A 19,082-nucleotide genomic window follows, 5' to 3' on the forward strand; every position below is an offset into this window, starting at 1 on the left:
ACTTAAGAGGAAGTTAGGGGGAGACTTTTTAAAAAAATGTTCCAAATTGCCACCTTCAACATTTCTCTCCTTAGTTTTAAGCTGTTCCTTTAAAAAATGGTCTAACTATTAGCCATGGTATGTATTCTGCATAATTTGTACTAACAATATTATCATTGTAGATGAACTGACGGTGCCCAGATATCGTACAGAGAAACCCTCCAAATCTCCCCCTCCTCCCCCACCCCGGCGAAGCTTCCCATCTTCTCATGGGCTTACAACTACTCGCACAGGAGAGGTGATCATCACCAGCAAAAAAGAATCCAGTTTCATGAAGGTACAAAACCCTTTTTCCCAATGAAGAAATACAAACCAGTAAAACCAGGGGTGGGATTCTAATTTTTTAACAACCAGTTCTGTGGGCATGGCTTAGTTGGTGGGCGTGCCTTGGTGGTCATGTGACTGGGTGGACATGACTTGGTGGTCATGTCATTGGCTGGGCGTGGCCAACTCAATATCACTCATATTGAGGCATGCATCTCCTCGCCTGGCCTCTCGTGACTGTGGGGATGCTGCAACCGTCATAAGTGTGAAAAACGGTCATAAGTCACTTTTTTCAGTGCCATTGTAACTTTGAATGGTCACTCCACACAAGCAAAGTACCAGCAAAGGAGGGGAAAAATAACTCCAGAGATGTTCCAGAGAAAGGAAGTTTAGTCCTGCCAAGAATGTAATAAGGGTTAATGGAGAGGCAGGTTTCTGTAAGCAACACCAGAATGTTTCCTTCCTGCCTTCCTTACAGGATTAGGCCAGTAATTTCTTCTAACAACCGGTTCTTGGAACTGCTTAGAGTGTTAACAACCGGTTCTAGTGAATAGGTGCGAACTGGTAGAATCCCACCCCTGAGTAAAACCAAAGAGGATCCAGTGGTTTAGCTTTGCTCTTGTCTTTCCATTTACACTTTTTCTTTTTTTGCTTTTGTGATATCAGAAAGCTGAATCAGAAGAGCTGGAAACCCAAAAGCCTCAAGTGAAACTGAGAAGAACCGTATCAGAGGTTGCCAGGCCTGCTTCAACACCCCCCATCATTGCTTCTGCCATCAAAGATGATGATGAAGAGGATAGGATCATTGCTGAACTTGAGGTAGGATGGGAAGGGCATTAGACTAAAAGTACGATCAGAGATTCTAGAGTTTTGCAAAGTAATAGTTTTAATATTCAACAAGTTCAGAGAAAAAATCTCACCAGACTGGAAATTTGCAAAGGAGAGATTCATTATGCTGATAACTTTATGACTTAATCTCAGCAGATAAATATACTTCAACTAAATATAGTCTTGATTGCTAGAGATTGTACTCTACTGTGGAATCTTTGATCAGGTACAAGACTCCCAAATCTTCATACTTTGGAACAAGCTTAAAGAATTCTCTATTGGTTATTATTTTATTATTTATTTAAATTGCTACCGTAGTAATCTTTCCCAAGTGTTTATTGAATTTGCCTATATTTGTGTCTCCAGGCAACAAGAACTGGACAATAAGAACCAGGTCACTATATGTGGTTGCTAGTGTGTGGTCTGGTTCGCACATTATATTAATGCAAATTCTCTGTAACCACAGTTTATTGATTTGGAATGCAGATGCAGAAGAGGAAGGAGAATTTATGTTTTTCCATATGGGTTTTATTTTAATGTTCCAAATTGCCCCCTTCAGTACTTCTCTCCTGCAGTTTCACATATTTGTTCACTCTTACAACTACATTTTTCAGGTTATTATCAGATATCTCAGCTAAGCTTTATTAATACATTTATTAATACAGACAGATTTATGACTACTCACAGACACTCATGAATATATTGCTTGTTCTGGTCTAAGAGTATAATAAACTGATTGATTGATACATTTCACCATTGGCAAAGGTTGTAAAACATTATATAAATCTGTAATGATATCATTATACAATAAGACAAACTTTCCCAGACTGGTGCCTTAAGGCAGCGGTCCTTAATGTTTCCAACTTAGCAGCCCGATCTGACATAGGTGGGAGCGTGTGAGTGGCAGGTGCACTCATGCACACACAGCTCCATTTGTGTGAGCGGTGAGCACATGCCCAGTTGTGCCCTCCACTTGTACAAATGGAACTGCATTGGGGAATCCCTGCATTAAGGTATGTTGCTCCTCAACTGCCCCTTGGCCACTGACTGTATAGAATTGGTGAAAATAAGACTGGATTTCTATGGAGATTCTCAGTCATTCAGGTCATGATTATCGCAAAAGTACTTTTTCAAGAGGCAACTGGACTTTCTGGTTTTTTTCTTTGAAGATGTTTTGCTTCTCATCCAAGAAGCTTCTTCAGCTCTGATGAGGAATGGAAGGATTTATACTCTTTGCAGATAGCTGGATATTTTCATACTTTTAGCAAATCGTTTAGGTCACCTGGAGATTTATCCTTGTCATCAGGATCACCTGAGTGGTGCAAATGGGTATGGAGCCCTCATGGAACCGTTGAAAGGATTGTGTTGTAGATTGGAGATAGATGATGTATCTCTCCACTTTTGTTGAGAGAGGGCTGCTCAATTTTAACATAAATGGCCTCTTTGACCCCTTTTTCAAACCAACCTTTCTGTCCAAAATGTGGACTTTGCTGTCTTCAAATGAGTCACCTGTTTCTTTTAAATGCAGATGGGTTACTGAATCTAGTCCTGATGTGTTTGTTCTCCTATGTTGTGCCATGCACTTATGAAGTGGTTGTTTTGTTTCCCAATGTACAGATCTGCACATGGCTCACTGCATTGTACTGCATATATCACACTGCTCATTTTTTGTCTGGGTGTTTTAGTTTTGGGGTGGACAAGCTTCTGCCTTAGAGTATTCTTGGGTTTGAAGTGTGCACATATGTTATGTGGGCTGAAGATCCTCCTGAGCTTTTCCAATATGCTTGCAACGTACAGAATGACAACGTTGCTTCATTTATTGTTATTGTAAATTGTAAAATGTTATTGTTATTGTTTATAAAACATCTTCAAAGAAAAACCTGAAAGTCCAGGTGCCTCTTCAAAAAGCATCTTTGGGATAAGATTGGATTTCCTACACATATGAAGGACATCAGATTAGGAAAGGCTTTATTAAGAGTCCATACTGATCAAGCAATGAATACATTGCTGATGTTTTCATTGTCTACCTAAAGCCAGTTTGTACACTAACATAGTTTACTAGAATATATAACCGAGGACAATTACTGATATTTTCAATAATATCTCTGCTGTTGAAAGCTCAGTTTTGTATAAGTCCTTTGAACTAGATCGAGAATGTCTCCCAACAAGCATTGTGTTGGTTTTTGTATATTTTCATATAAAAAAATAATAATAAAAGATTTTATCAAACTCATATTTATTTATATACTGCAGTATTACACCAAACTAGCAAAACTAACAAAATTGCACACATGCAACTATCATATAGTTATTTTAAGATACATTTTAAAAGGTGATGAGAATGTCTGGAACATGTACCATATACAAAAAAACTAAAAAAAAATAGATTATTGAAAGTACTTTACCTTCCTTTACTGACTAAAATAATTTAATCCAGATGCTAATAAGCAGTACATATCAGAAATCCACCACTGCAGACTATATATATAATATAATAGTTTTTTTAAGATAAAATTCAATAGTTTACTGAATTTGCAGAAGAGATTTTTGGTACAATATTAATAGCTCAATTTCAGAAGCACAAAGCTTACAAAGACCATATTTATCAAACCACTGACTTAATATTCAGGGGATGTGTATGATGGGTTTGTGGTTGTTTGACTTCCTTTTCTGTGATTTAACGAACCATTACTTTGTTTTTTTTATAAAACAATATATGCAAATTTATGTAATAGGTTTTAATTTATGAATGAGGTATCAGAACATAATCTACCTCCCACCTTCACCTCTATCCCTACCCTGCAAAAAACTTTTCTATACCAAGAGAGAAGAATAATGTAATTATGTTGGGAATTTTTTTTGAAAAATTAAATATGTCATAGTTTGTGTGGACAAAAGTGGTCCTGCAGGTTACAAATCTAATAGTGAAATTTGGATAGAGGATAGTACATTTTACAAAAGAGTTTAATTATAATAGTTATAAAATCCAAGATTTATAAGGTCCAATATTTTTTTCAGGTACTCCAGTTATTATATAATTGATTGACTTGGAATGGAGATAGTGTACAGTAATTTAATACAGATCAGCTTGAATTAAATCTGGGTCTAAAAACAGAATGCAAAGAAATAGAAATTGAAAATGGAGATAGTGTACAGTAATTTAATACAGATCAGCTTGAATTAAATATGGGTCTAAAAACAGAATGCAAAGAAATAGAAATTTTATGGGCAACTGAGTAATAGAAAGTATTCTGCTTAGATGATTTAAAATATTAGCTAATTTGCACATCAGTAAGAGGTGCAAACCTGGAAACAAGGCCATTCTATCATTTTGTGTTTTGGGGGTGAGAACACATGCAAACCTTCTGTGTCTAATTAGCTACATGTGACCATTAGCACTAGCGTACTTTGGGCAGTATATATCACCTACGCTGCATTATTTACATAGTGCTGTTGCAGAATAATGACACAATTTAGACTTCCATGGCATAAAATTGGGCAATAAAAAATAAGGAGAAAGACAAAAGCAACGATAAAAATTTACTTTCAGTTCAGTTCTGTGAATAAGTGAAAATTAAGTAAAACCAAAAATAAGAGATTGTGACAAACCTTAGAAGATGTTTATTTTTAAAAAGTGTTAGAAATACTCATTATAGGTGGATCTTCATTAGGCCATGGTAAAGATGAATGAGGAGAATTTTTTTCTATGTACAAAAATAAAAATGGAATCAGACAAAGGAATACATTTATCTCTGTTTCTTGCCTGAGAGTTTTCTAGAAGCATCTGACTAAATTTTAGATAGGTTATTTATAGCAATACTTAACAACAACAACAACAACAACAACAACAATAATAATAATAATAATAATAATAATAATAATAATAATAATAATAATAATAATAATAATAATAATAATAATAATAATATCAGGGAAGGCTTACCAACTACTCAAAAGACCAAGCACTAGATGGCCAGTACATTAAAAAAATATATCAGGGAGAACAGATAATAATACAATCCTATTATATTGCAGATCCATTAATATTAATGGCTTTTGAAAGAGTTTTAGAATTAATGAACATTTTTATCAGCTATAAATAAGAAATACAGAGTTGCCAAAATTATAGATTTGTTAGGGGCTAAAAGGGGCCTGAAATAAACTTTTTTCCATGTCTACTCAAACATTATTTTAAAATCAATATTTAAAAGATGGGCTAAAACTATTGTAAGAATTTGAGCCTTAACCTAAGAGGATTTCAGCTACAGTTTGAGAAATAAGTTGTTTTTCACCAATTTCCATAACATAAAAAGGATGCATGCTTTTGTTTATTGTTGTATTTACTTTCTTAAGGTCATGCATAAATGTTCTTTAAATTCAGGCAGAAGTTCTCATAATTTCATTATATATCTTGATTATAGATATACTTTAAACAGCTACATTGAAATAGATGAAATAGGAAATGTAACTAAGCCTTATGGCTGGATTATTGGTGCTCTCTTCTTCAGAACTCCATTTTAGGTTTAATTTAATAAGTGTTCTTCCTTGAACCAGAATTAGCAATCCACATTATTTTGCTTTCTGTGTGTAAACAACAACCACCTTCCATGTTCTGACTTCCTCAGGTATTTCAGAGAAGCTCTTCATTTATTCCTAAGTTTCGTTGCGACCAACCTGTGCCAGCCACAGACATGTGGCCCAATGGGGCCACCATAACCAGCAAAGGATGGAAGGTAACAGCTGTTGTTCAGATGGATTACAACTCCTTTCTTCTTTCCTTCTGACTGGTTACCCACTTTCTAACAGGGGTCCAATTCTTGTCTACAGCCTTTATTAATTCAGCTTCTTCTTTATTTCTGTACATTAATCAACTAATGGCCTTCATGCTATCTCATCACTCTACTGATACGAAGTGGTGTGAATTATATTGATACAAAATTGAAAGCCCCCACAGGGTATTAAAATATTGGACTGTTTACAGGTGTAAAGAAATTATTTGAGGAACTGGACATGAATACAATTTGCCAAATTTGCTTCTTATTGATGAACTATATCTCACTATTTTATACTGAATTACATTTTCTTTGCTCTTGTAAATAAGAAAAATACTCTGATCAAAGTCGCACCATTTAGGGTAAGCCTGGGTACTAATTCCCACACTTGATGGTATATTTATTCTGAACTCAGAATTGCTTCAACTCAACTATTGTCATGTCATTTATGAGTTAACAACTTATCGTATCATCTTTGGAAATATTATAGTTTAAAAATAATCAGCCACTTCATTGAATACAAATTTAAAAAAATAAGTGACTTCTATTCATATGCATCAGTCTTGAAACTGTTGGGTTTAAGAACTGTTATTCCTGCCTCTTGCCTAAGTTCCAAACACATCTGAGTAATTACTGATAGTGAGGTAAATTGGACAATGGGCTTCATTCGTATTCAGTGTATGTTTTTGGGGTTTGTGCAATATATTTTCCCCAGATCTTACCAGATCCTACCATCTGTGGCCATGATGATTATATCTCTCACCTGTTGTATGTATGAGTTACCTATGCAATAGTGTCTGTTTATGTCAAGCTGAGACAGGATTGCATGGACAATCAGTACAAGGTAGATAATTAACCAATGAATTCAGTGGGAACTAAAGATTGCAGAAAAGAATAAAGATCACTCACAGTGTCTAACCTCTCTGAAATATTACCAAGGAGGAAGTCATGATATAAAACTTACATATATACATCATAAAGTATGTAATTTGTTATTACCTCAGTAACAGAGTGGGGTCTGCTCAGGGTCTTGCTTTATTTGTTTGCTTATCTTGGATTAATAAATCTAGAACTTGTTATCTTCCATTGATGTTAATGGAGACTTCCAACTATAGCAGTGTGAAAGATGATTAGAGTCTCAAGGGAGGCTGGAGGGAACAGAAAAAGCTAAATATTCTTCTGTTATGTAATTTCAGTTCTGAGCCTCAACCCTCTCCCACACATTTTTAAAATTTGCAATAAACATGTGAAGTTTTTCAACCTTAACATTAATGATCCATCTCATTTGGTCCCAAGTTTAACACTTGGATGTGTATTAATGGTATTAAAACAGAGAAAGAAAAAGGAGCAATGCCTGACAAAATGATTGCCTCATTGTGTTGCATTTTGGAATAAGTTGTCATGAAAGTGGGGCAGATTTGATTAAGGAAGGACTTTAAAATAGGGGACAGAAAGCCTTTACAGAAGAACTGAATTCCATGATGCATTGTAGGTCTTACAATGAGAGCCAAACCTGGAAAATTATCCCGTGACTTCTCTCTGATGATTATCCTAGAAAACTTGAAATGAATATATAGAAAATCAGGATGGGTCATTTGTCCTTATTTCCTGGTATCAGTATCTTATTTCTATCACTGAGAAACATTATATGAATAAATTAAATATGTTAAATTAAACTCTTATGTGGGCAGTTGAATATTATCATAATATGGAGATGTAATCCCAAAATGAAAATCCTTTATTTATGATAACTCTTTTCTTGCAGCATATATTTAAATATAAGATTTGATTAATGAGCCAATATAATAACATTTCCTTTAGTGCCAAATCGTTTCCAATAATACATAATTGTTGTAAATCATACTTAGTTTCTGAATTCCGCCCTTTCAGTAGAATTGTAATTAACAAGTGTCTTGCCAAATCTACTTGTTTCTGACTGGGCTGAACTTTAACATTATTTTAATTCTGATAGCCCTTGCTCAACTTGCTAATTTTCGTCCTTAGTGTAGTTTAAAAAATATCCACCATTTTGAATAATTCTAAAAACTGCATGGTACTTTGTCATTTTCCTATAGTTCCATAGCAAATATCAAAGATGGTGAACCTCCAGTCCATATGCTAAATCTGGAATGTTAGTCTCCTCCATCTGGTTTTCAGGACTCAAGAATAATTCTTTCCCTTAAGCACTGAAGAACTATCACTTATATCATAGATCTTGATACCACTTTAAAGCAGTGCTTTCTTAGGGCTTTTGCTATCTCAACTCTTTCCCAAAAGGAAGTCCTGAAAGTTAGTGAAGCTAATTTTCATAATCTGGTGGGCATACAAGAAATGACTTTGAAATACTCAGGACATCTTAAAGTCCACTTTAAGATGTCCATCTGTCCACTTATTAATATTTATTATTGTTATTAAGTTTTGTTTTGGGGGAATTAGGCTTTGAAGTTTAGCTGCATCTAAAATGTATTATCTACTCCCCTCCAACTCCCACCTCTGGTCCTTTCCCTATCTAGGAACCTTCCAGATATATTGGACTACAGCTGGGAAAGGCTGGTCTACTTCATATTTTCATAATTTGATTTCCATTAAAAACATAAGGTTACTTTTCTAATCACCTTATGTTCATTACGAGATAACTACATGTTTTTTATTAATTAGTAGTCTATGAGGCTATTCTTCACACACAAACATTGTAGATAATTATTTGGGGGGGGTGCATAGCTATAACACAAATTTTAAGATGCCAATACGCTGCTTTACAGGTCCAATTTCACTATGTCTTATAGGGAAAATATTTTTCAGATAATACCTAGAATGTGCTTGGTATCTTAAATTCCTAGAGACTTCGGGTTGACTTTTCAGCACCTCCCCCACTTTGGTAGGAGGATGGGTTTTCTCTACTTATTTGAGGGGATTATATAACATTGCAAAAGTGTGTGTAGTTTGATAATCACATGAGTGAAACTTTCCTGGGAAGATGACTTGTGATCTGGACCAATTTTAAAATATTATGGGCAAAAGAACAATTAATCTAAATTATAAGGGCATAAAATAGAATAAATGAAATTTATACATACATACATATGTGTGTGTGTGTGTGTGTGTGTGTGTGTGCAGGTCTTGGCGTGTTCGAGTCTTTTCCCACGTAAGATTGAAAGCATCTTGGCAACGTTTCAACGAGGTCCCACTCGCCATCTTCAGGCTGGTGGTTTCGGCTTCATGCTTGTGCGAGCACGAGCACATCCCCCATAACATGAATAGATGGGATGATACCTCCCGCCTACCAGACATCTGGAAGCTAGCCCTCACCAACAAACGAGTCCCAGCCACGAAAACCAACACCAGACACGAAACAACACGGGACACCACTGCCAATCCCCCTCATCAGACCCAGGCCCAAGCCCATCCTATAAACGAAGGACAACCACCATCCAGAAAACAGACCCTCGCCAGCTGTCACACACCCCGACCCCAAAACCAAACAAGCTGACACACGCCAAGAACACAGACCCAGACCCCAAACTCGAAGCCAGACTAAAACCCAGAATGCTACATTACAGCCACCCACTCAGGATATCACATCAGAAAACTCAGGAAATTACACCACAAGAACTCAAGAAATTGCAACACAGCAAATGACCCAGGATATCACAGCACAAGACCAAGGATACCACAGCAATAAGTCTCACAAGGTTATCACACAACCCATTACCCAAGCCGTTACTACACAGGAGGCTAATGGAAAAGAGATCAAAACACAAATGACCCAGGAGATTACAACGCAGGACCCATGATACCACAACAAAAGAACTTGCAAGCCCATCACACAACCCATTACCCAAGTCGTTAAAACATGAGAGGCTAATGGAAAAAAGATCACTACAAAACAAACGACCCAGGAGATTACAACACAAGATCCAGTATATCTCCACAACAAAACTCACAAGGCCATCACACAGCCCATTATTCCAACATCAACTCCATCAACCAATCAAGAGGCAGCAGCGCAGCCAACCAGCCCAGCACACCAGCCCCCACCACCAGTATTTATAGAGAGATGGCAGCTCCGATCACACACTGTTTGCACTGGCACGAAGCTGAAAGCACCAGCCTGAGGATGGTGAGTGGGATCTCACCGAAACGTCGCCAAGATACTCTTAATCTTACACGGGAAAAGACCTGAACACACCTATATATATATTGAAGCCATAAATTTATATGAGTGCCATATAAATTTAATAACTAAACAAATAATTTATTTTAGAATTTAGTATAATCACACTGAAGTTTTCATGAAATAGAATTCATTTCTTATATGTCTTCATCTTCTGAGGATTCTTAAGATATCTTGGTTTTGAGAATGAAAAATCTTCTTGCAGGTGACCCTAACTCTGCATCTCTCCTTTGTCTAATTTTTGTTAGGAAAAAAAAATATGTCTGCATTTTACACACAAGGGAAAGTCCAAGGTAACAACTCACCTGTTGATTACATTAATCATTTCAATTTACAGTTACAGATTTACTAGCGGATAGTAAAATATACATTTAAATGAGGAGAAATTCCAAGTGAGAAAATTTTCTAACGACAACACCAAATAAAAATACAGTATTGAAACTGAAAGTATAAATGTATACACAAGGAAGAGTGTTTATTTTCTGCCTCTGGATTTTAGTTATAAATGAATAGAGTTTGGGGTCGGATAAAAAAGACTGTCGAACAATCCAAAGAACTAAATGGGCAAGTCCCCATTTATGTAAGACTATGCTTTTGTGTTGTTTATTCTTTGGAATAAGCAACACAAAAACAATTAGGACATTGATTTTAGAAAGTTACAAATGGACTAAGATGAATTTGAAATAAAATATTGAAATTAATTATAACAATCCTTCCCATGGGAAAATGATGTTCTTTTGAATTTTTTAAAAAAAATGTACGATGAGACATTGAAGATTGGCCACTAAAAGAAATCAGAAGAAACTTAAGGTTACAATTAAAGGAGAAGAATGTTTGAATTTAACTTAATAGTAGAAAACGGAGCAAATTACTTTAACATAGAACATACTAAGAGGTATTAGTGAACAATGGACCCAGAAGAGTGATGTCTCTACAGATAGATTCTGTTTAAAAGCTCTTATGGAAGAGAAACAGATTTTATGAGATAAAACTGAGACTGATCTTAAAGTAGATTTTAAAATAGCAGGCTACAAGAATGCTATGGAAAAAGATGCTACCCCGAGGCACTTCCAGGTTGAAATGATTAACCACTGACATCACCGTTGCCTGGGGGGCAGGATTCCAACTATCTAAAGATAAAGGAATGGTTTTGTGGGCAAACCATTAACACCACACTATTAAAATAATTAGATTATTGAACAGATAAATCTCCTGATTTGCTCGCTGCTTAAATACTCCTGTCTCAAAAATTGTTATATAATTTTTTCCCCTGAGAGTTAAGGGCCTCTGGGCCTCTTTTGGTAATAATTTCCATTTTCCTCTTACTTTTCTTTTTGTATGAGTATCCAAATTTCCAAATCTAAGGCACAAGAAGGCTTGGAGTTATGCAGTCCTATTACTGAAGCACTGAGGGGCAGTTGGGACTCTGGATGGATTACAGACAAAATGAAAAACAAAGAAAAGGCCTTTTTGTTGGAAAAGCTGACCAACAGTGAAAAGAAACTGAAATATTTGGTTCACTCATCATTTGATGTGTAGTAAGGCCATCATGTATTCATTCTCTGCAGAACAGAAAGTTGGGATGGGGTGGCTCTAAAAGAGTCTACATATTTGGGTATTTTTGTGTATTGGTTAGGGGAATGGGAAGTATACACAAAGCTTCAAAACACCTCTGGAGGATAAACTTATTCAACTGGAAAGCAATATCATATGGTTGTGAATGCTGGGGTCAACCAAGCAAAGATTCTACCGACATTTGCTAAAGGGGCTGGGGTGAGACAAACAGCTGTGTCATCCTATCAAATGTCATACTTGGTGATAAGACTTTTTCTTCATCCACAGAAGAAGGTGAAGTACTCATGGGGTTGGATAACAAACATGGCACTACAGAACTAAAAAGCAAAGAAGACAGAACTCAGAAGAGATTCTTTCAGTTTTGAGAAACCTTTAATGAAGATTGAAAACAGATGCTTAGAGGTAACCAGGCTGATGTTTCGAATAGTATTTACCCTTAGAAAATCTACAATCCCTTGGGAATGAAATATGAGAAATTGTTTAGGCAGCAATACCAGGATTCTACAGAAGAGGATGATATTTTAAGAGAAGATCAGTAAAAGAATCTGGATGAAAAATAAAAGGTGTGTGCTACTGTTGATATGTCTATAAGAATCCAAGACATTTGAAAAAGACACTTGCTAAAAACTGGACATCCTAGAAGAGACCATCAATGGCTTAGAAAGAACGATCGGTATAATTTAGCTGCCAGGCATCTATTGACCTAATATTTCTGGACAGCTAAAATCCAAAGATTAAAAAATAGAGAAGGAAAGGTAGGCATGAATGTGCCCAGAAGTGGCATTATGGTTGACAGGGATGTGAAGTTAGAATGCAAGGTTCAAAACAGCACAAATGCAAATGACAGCCCACCTAATTCTTCTCCAATCATCTCGAAGCCTCTTTTACTATCCAAGTCTCAGTTTCTGTTGAACAGATTTACTTGTTTGATGTTCCTCTTGATCTGCTCTTCCTCTTGATTCTTCTTGAAAGTGTCATTTACTGTTTGTCCTCTCAAGATTTCATTTGTTTTCAAGAGAAAAGGTGTGAAACCACCAGTCGCTGGGACTCTGTAAAATGGGACTTCAGTCACACTGAAAAGTTAAAGGAAGTGTTTTTAATTTCATTATCTGTTCTTTCCTTTTATAAAATAGTTTTGGTGTTCTTTAAGTTTATTGCTGTTTCTTTAAGACTGTTGTAACTACCACATTCTGCTTCCTGTTTGTACTAACATTTTCTCACCACCATCAAATCTATCTCTGAAATGAATTAAGGACTGCCTCTTCATAGAAATAAAAGGGGTTTTTCTTAAGTTTCACTTTGGACAGAAATGAACTACAAATTTAAAATAGTTGGCACAGCCTGGTTGTTCAGCAACTGTAGTTCACTTTCAATCATGGAAAAATAGAGTTTTGCAAAAATAAAATAAAATAAAAATCCTTGTATCGTTAATACAGAATTCTTAGAAACCCATGACGATCAGAAAAATGCTTAATAGCTTGGGATGATATGATGGGGATAGGCAGTGAAAATAATTTTGGGTGAGTTTAAATGGAGAGTGTCATTGTCCCTTTAAGAAATACCACAGTTTGTCCATCTCTCTCTCTCCAATTCTTCCAGCTGATAACCATACTGTATATTTTAATCTATATTTCATTAATAGATAGGTAGAAGGAAGATGTTGTGCTTTATAGAACTAGAGGATTAGATTTGTATTTACTGTATTTCTCTTACCAAATCCCAGAAAAAAGTTAGGTTTGTGGACCAGCTCAGAATCTTTTTCTTCTAATTACCAGGAAACCATGGAACATAATTTGATAAAAATGAACCTGGCTTTCTTAATTAAAGAAAAGCACGAGAATTTGCTTTAGGAGTGAAACATGAAAACTTTCTGAATTCACTCTCCATTAACCAATGTAGCAGAGATGACAACTCTCTAAGTATGCCATTGCAGATGTATAGAAATGAATTATTTATTTGTTTTCCAAGATTGGGAGGTTTTATGAACTTCTTGTATGTCTATAAAATGAGAATAGTTTACAGTTTGAACTGGCAAGAAATAAATCTACATAAGATGCTGCACCAAAAAATATTCAATCTTGGTCAATGAGAACAGGCCTCTTCATTTTTTCTATTTCTGAAATTCAGTTATGAACACCTGTTCTTATATAGCCAACCAGTATAAAACTGTACATGTATTGGCTATAGCTACAGTATTAAGTTCTCTTCCGATTGTTTCGAAAAGAGCTAGGAAGGTATGTTGACTGCTGATTTGGAATTCTAGAGCTACTAAAGAATTTAGGCTTCGTAATAAAATGAAAGCTTGACAATGTCAGACTAGACAGAAATGTTGCCCTCCCTCTATGTTCTTCCCTTCCTTCACTTTTCTCTGTTTTGTGAAAAGAGAATTTTTTCTCTCTTTTGCATAAGCTGAAAGTCTCTCATTTTTTTCATAGTAGTTTAGATCCAGACATTGGCAATGTTACATTTCAATTTGACCACAACGCTTAAAAGGCCTGCTTTTTAAAAGAAATCTTTAAAAAGATTTCCCTTTAAAAAGAAATCTTCCCCACCAATTTTTCTCCCAATTTATCTGCACGCTGAGAAAATAGGTAGTAGGTTTATTGCGCAGAAAGTTAGGTTTTTCATGAATTTTCAAATCAAAATCCAATCTTGTGCATGCTACATTTATCAGTAAAACTCTATGAAATTGGAGGAAAGAAGGCAGCTGGAAGCAGTGGAGGTGCTGGGCTTCTATCCAGTTTTGTTACTTAATTTTAATTATGTCTTTTTGTTTATTTAATTTTAATTATGACAGGTTCTAATTAATTTCTTAAAAGAAAATCTTAGACATAATCTCCCCTTTATTAGATTTTTTTTCCAGACTGTCAAAATAAGTATCTGAGAACAAAGTCCTTAATTTGATAAGCATCCCCAAAGGTTTTCAGGATAATGTTTGGCAACTAAAGTTTATTTCAGATATCTGGGTGCTTCAGGATGAAGGTTTGTGCTTCTCAGACATATAGTCATCGTCTGTTTTTAACTCTGCTTCTTGCATTTTCCTCTGTATTATTCCCCCTCCCCACATGCTAGAAATTAAATATGTGAAGACAATGATTATGATCGTCCTGTTTGATGCCAAAATTTGAGTTAGAACTATTAGCATTTTTAAAGGTGCAGTACCCAGGAACCCTAAATTAATCACAAATTGCGATCGCAACTCAGCGAAAGTTAAACATTTTCAATCCTGTTATGTGAGAGATTCTTTTTTTCTGTGGTTGCCTGATTTTCTTTGATATTTATGAGCCTTTAAACAGCTTGATTTTATTTGTTTGGGGTATAGATATTTATAGTTGTTTTATTTTCAAGTAGTATATATTAGATATGCATGTGCTCACATTTGCATACAGCATTTTACCAAAGGAATTTATTTTGAAGAAATTGTTCAAAAATGGTATCCTCCATAAAACATGCAAATCATGAATATTTTTATAATTTGTTTGACAGCCTTTAGGCATACAAAGACCTATGCATTTGGATTTGATCCTCTTGAAATTCTGACCCATCTTGGAATCTGAATCAAATTTCATGAACTAGAAAGAAAGTTGTTTTGAAAATAAAAAACAATAATGAAACTTGATATATTTAGGCTTCTGGTATTTGTGTGTGTATGTGTATATATACACACACACACATACACACACAAACACTGTCATGAATATCAACATATTAAAATAAAAATTATGTACGTGAAATTCAAACTTGTGAATTGTACAATGAACCAAGTTGTCCAAATATGTCTAATGTGTGATGAAAATAAAACATAGCAAGGCTCTGTGTAGGCTTTTCATATGTCTCATCTCTCATATAGCCACTATATTAATTCAGAAGGTAAGTGTATCAAACTCTCTTAGTCTTCCTGTCCTTAAATATTTATAAAGCATATGACAGAGTGAAATATACATTTATTTAAAAGTTGTTACTGGAAATGGGATTGCTAAATTTACTCATCTACTTTTATTAGTATCAATAAAATCAGATTAGGAGTTTTCTCCAGAATCCAAGTTCAGTATAAAAATTGCATATAATTTCATAGATCTGTAAATTGTTGGTGTATTTTTTATAATCCACATGGAGAAATCATAGAGTCAGAAGGGGATATTTATGTCACTGAATTACTTCCCTGCTCATAGTATTTGTGATTGTTGGTTGTTTATCCTGTGAACAAACCTATTGACAGGGAATGCACCATCTCTCTTGGTAAATTATTCTACCTACTATCAATATTACTTTTATTAATATGGATTCTTTTAGACAGTGGGCTCTCACACCCAATTTGCATCACCCCTAAATATGGGGATTTTCCTTCCACTTTTTTTAAATCTTACTGATCAATAAAGATATTAAAAATTAGAAGATCCAGAACAGAACTTTGTTTCACAAAAGTACATGTCTGTCTTCAACTTGATAAAGAACTTTTGAGTGTTCATTAGATAGCACTTTCAAGCAAGCTATGTAGCCATTTAATTGTCAGATCCATACATATCAGTTTTGTTAATCAGAATGGCAGATGGTATTTTGAAAAATGCCTTGTTGAAATAAAAATGTATTATATTCTCAACGTCTCCATCTATTAAGGTTGTGTTTCCATCTATTAAGATTAATCATGCAAAACAACTAGGAAAACTCATGCTGACTTCTGATGATGATTGCCTCATCTTTTCAAAGCACATGCAAATACTTTAAATTTTCCTAAGTGTTAATGTTAATCCTGACTGCTCAATAGCTCCTGGATCCATAAAAATTCATGAAACTTCCTTTCTCCTCTCATACTATGTAAATTAGGGCTGTCAAACTCCCAGCCCATGGGCCGGATGCATTACGCACTGGCCACGCCCATGCCCAGTTTAGCGAAGAGGAAAAAAGATACATCATGTGACGCTGCCGTGGGATGGTGCTGATTTGATTGCAGATTTAAATTTAGTCATAGACAGATGTATCCTGAAAATGTTTTCATCTTCTTCATGTTTCAGCCCCTCTCCGTTATCCATTTTATTTATATTACTGATGTTATTATTGTAGAGGATCGAATCAAAGCAAGAGTTAGTAGCACTGTCCATGTCTCTGTGATTGTGTGTACAATCTGTTAGCATTTTTCCATCTTCATTGTTCTGTTAATATCCTGGCTGTTTTGTTTTGAACATATCTAAAGAAACTGTTTTTATAGTGTTAGCATCTCAGGTCATTCCAAGCTTACATTTTAGGCACTAACTCTATAGCTCTGTCAGTATCCTTACTAAATGTGGTTTTCATTGCTTTCAGATCTTCACTAAGCTTTTTTTGTAGGCACACTGGTTTTTTTCTTCCTCATTGGAATTGGTATTGGTAGAACATTCCTATTTTTTTCTGTGTGTTTGAACAGATAAATTATGAAGTGATGTGAGCCTTTATCAATACTTTAGCTAAAGAGTAATTATTTTGGCACTGCTTTAGACTATTTTTTCTAAAGTTGTACCACAATGTTAAAAGGGTTTTGACACTTTTAAAACTAATAATTTTAAGTTGCTTGAGGTAAGGAATAAGACATATTTATTATTACATTTTTGAGCATGTTATCTACCTACAGTAATTGCTTTACTTCTACATATGCTAGATCTGCTACATTAAGTTGTATGAAGAAGCCCATTTGCTAAAAATAAAACCATTTATCTCATTCCTATGTTATCCCTCTGTTATTTTCTGCTATTCAATTAACTTCTCTGTTTCTTTGTTCACCTCTTCTTGTTCCCCAAACCTCTCATGCATTTTCAGACTGGCAAAGGAAGTTGGGGTGAACAGAGTAAGGACTCATTTTAAAAATTTGTACAAAACTCGCATTCTGTAATTTCCTGAGCCTATGGCACCAGCATCTGTCTGCTTTTTGATAGGCTGATCAAAGAATGTGATGTGTTTGGTAGTATAATATGATACATTTGAATACTGATGGAAAGTTGTTTTACATTTAAAAAGATTTAATTTTCTCATGCCACAATACAATAAAATGAAACAGATAAGATTGCAAGAAGTACTTGTCCTGATGAGAATCTAAAGGAAAGAAATAGTCTTTTTGTGCATTTTGCGTCAAAATTATCAGACAAATACTAATTGAACAGTTAGAATGCTCGGGGATAGTTCATGACATCCTAGCACCTCAATTTATTGGTTAGAGGCATTTGTTTTTGGCAGGAAACACAGCTGCCAATTCACACTATGACATCAGAGCTGCAGAACCAAAGGCAACACCTTAAGCTATTATTTGTGTCAGTTTTCAACATACTTGTTTCTTAACCTATCCCCAACAATATCACTTAATCTGTTATTTTCCCAGAGTGGTGGCGGTGTCTCGATTCCAGCCATGAAGATGGTCAATCCAGTATCACGGCTAAAGCAAACCCAGCAAGGGAGCCCAGACAAAAGCAAACACATAAAGCAACGCATGGAATACATGCGCATCCAGGGACAACAGCAGGTAGTTTATTTGTAGGCCACTTTGCCATTATTCTGGGGGAGCATGAGACAGGTTAGCAACTCTTCATTTTGGCAGTTGGGAGGGGGAGTTATTCCCAGGAAAATAGTCCTGTCTCTGACGCTTTGGGTGGATATGAAAAGAGGCACATTTGCATCTGTTTTGCATATAGATTCTTAATAGTCCTTTAGATTTGGAATGTAGTTTTTAAATTGTATTCAGAGTTGATATTTCTCCTACCTGAGGTAAAGTACACAAGTACACATACTGGAATTTCAAAATGAAGGGATACTTATTTGTTTGTTTGTTTAACATGACAGTAGAAATTGAGATGATTCCATTCTCTGCAGTTTTATATATACACCAAACACTAGAGCACATTCATTTTTCCAGATCTACTGCGATCTCAAAATAGGTCTCCCACCTCACCCAGGCTTTGGCTCCCTCAGTTGTTAAGGGCCACCCTCATGAATCTTCCAGAAGAATCACCAAGTCACCGAGATTCCAGACATTAGCTTGAATTGCCTGGTAACCCTTTTGAAATGCCTAGTATATTATAATAACCCAAATGTAGAGATGTCATAAGATGTGCTATTGAAAAAGAAAACTCTGTAAGAGTTATTAAAAAAAAATCAATTCACAGTAACTCTGCAATATTTTTTTACTGGAAGGTGAAAAGCAGAAAAAAGTTAGAACAATTACAATAGAGACATTACAATGGCTTGGGGAAAAACAATCAAAACCAACTAAAATATTGAATAAGAATAAATTTAAAATAATTCTTTCAAATAATTAAAAAGAATCATCAAATAGAAGTTAATGTCTCTTTTTAATGTAAATATACCTATACTTTTAAGTACAATTATTTTATAATTCATTTTACTGAATGAATAAGACATTTGAGAGGCAATATAAAAAATGGATGAGTTGGTCCCTGAAAGTTGCA

General features: G+C 35.2%; 1 protein-coding gene across 5 annotated transcripts in view; it reads left to right on the forward strand.

The window, feature by feature from the left end:
* Nucleotides 1–19,082, forward strand: part of SRCIN1 (SRC kinase signaling inhibitor 1) — a 263,536-nt gene that overhangs the window by 234,524 nt on the left and 9,930 nt on the right. For 4 of the 5 annotated variants that reach the window (XM_087947868.1, XM_087947869.1, XM_087947870.1 and 1 more), the window contains 4 exons: nt 162–316; nt 970–1,122; nt 5,757–5,864; nt 17,999–18,139. In XM_087947868.1, the coding sequence (XP_087803994.1) occupies nt 162–316; nt 970–1,122; nt 5,757–5,864; nt 17,999–18,139 (557 nt within the window). The remainder of the gene's footprint in view (nt 1–161; nt 317–969; nt 1,123–5,756; nt 5,865–17,998; nt 18,140–19,082) is intronic. The other variant, XM_026669536.2, reaches the window with a different exon arrangement.

The sequence above is a fragment of the Notechis scutatus genome, chromosome Z (assembly GCF_049901735.1).
Source record: "Notechis scutatus isolate UNSWTSFEM ecotype Mainland chromosome Z, rNotScu1.2, whole genome shotgun sequence".
Taxonomy (NCBI): domain Eukaryota; kingdom Metazoa; phylum Chordata; class Lepidosauria; order Squamata; family Elapidae; genus Notechis; species Notechis scutatus.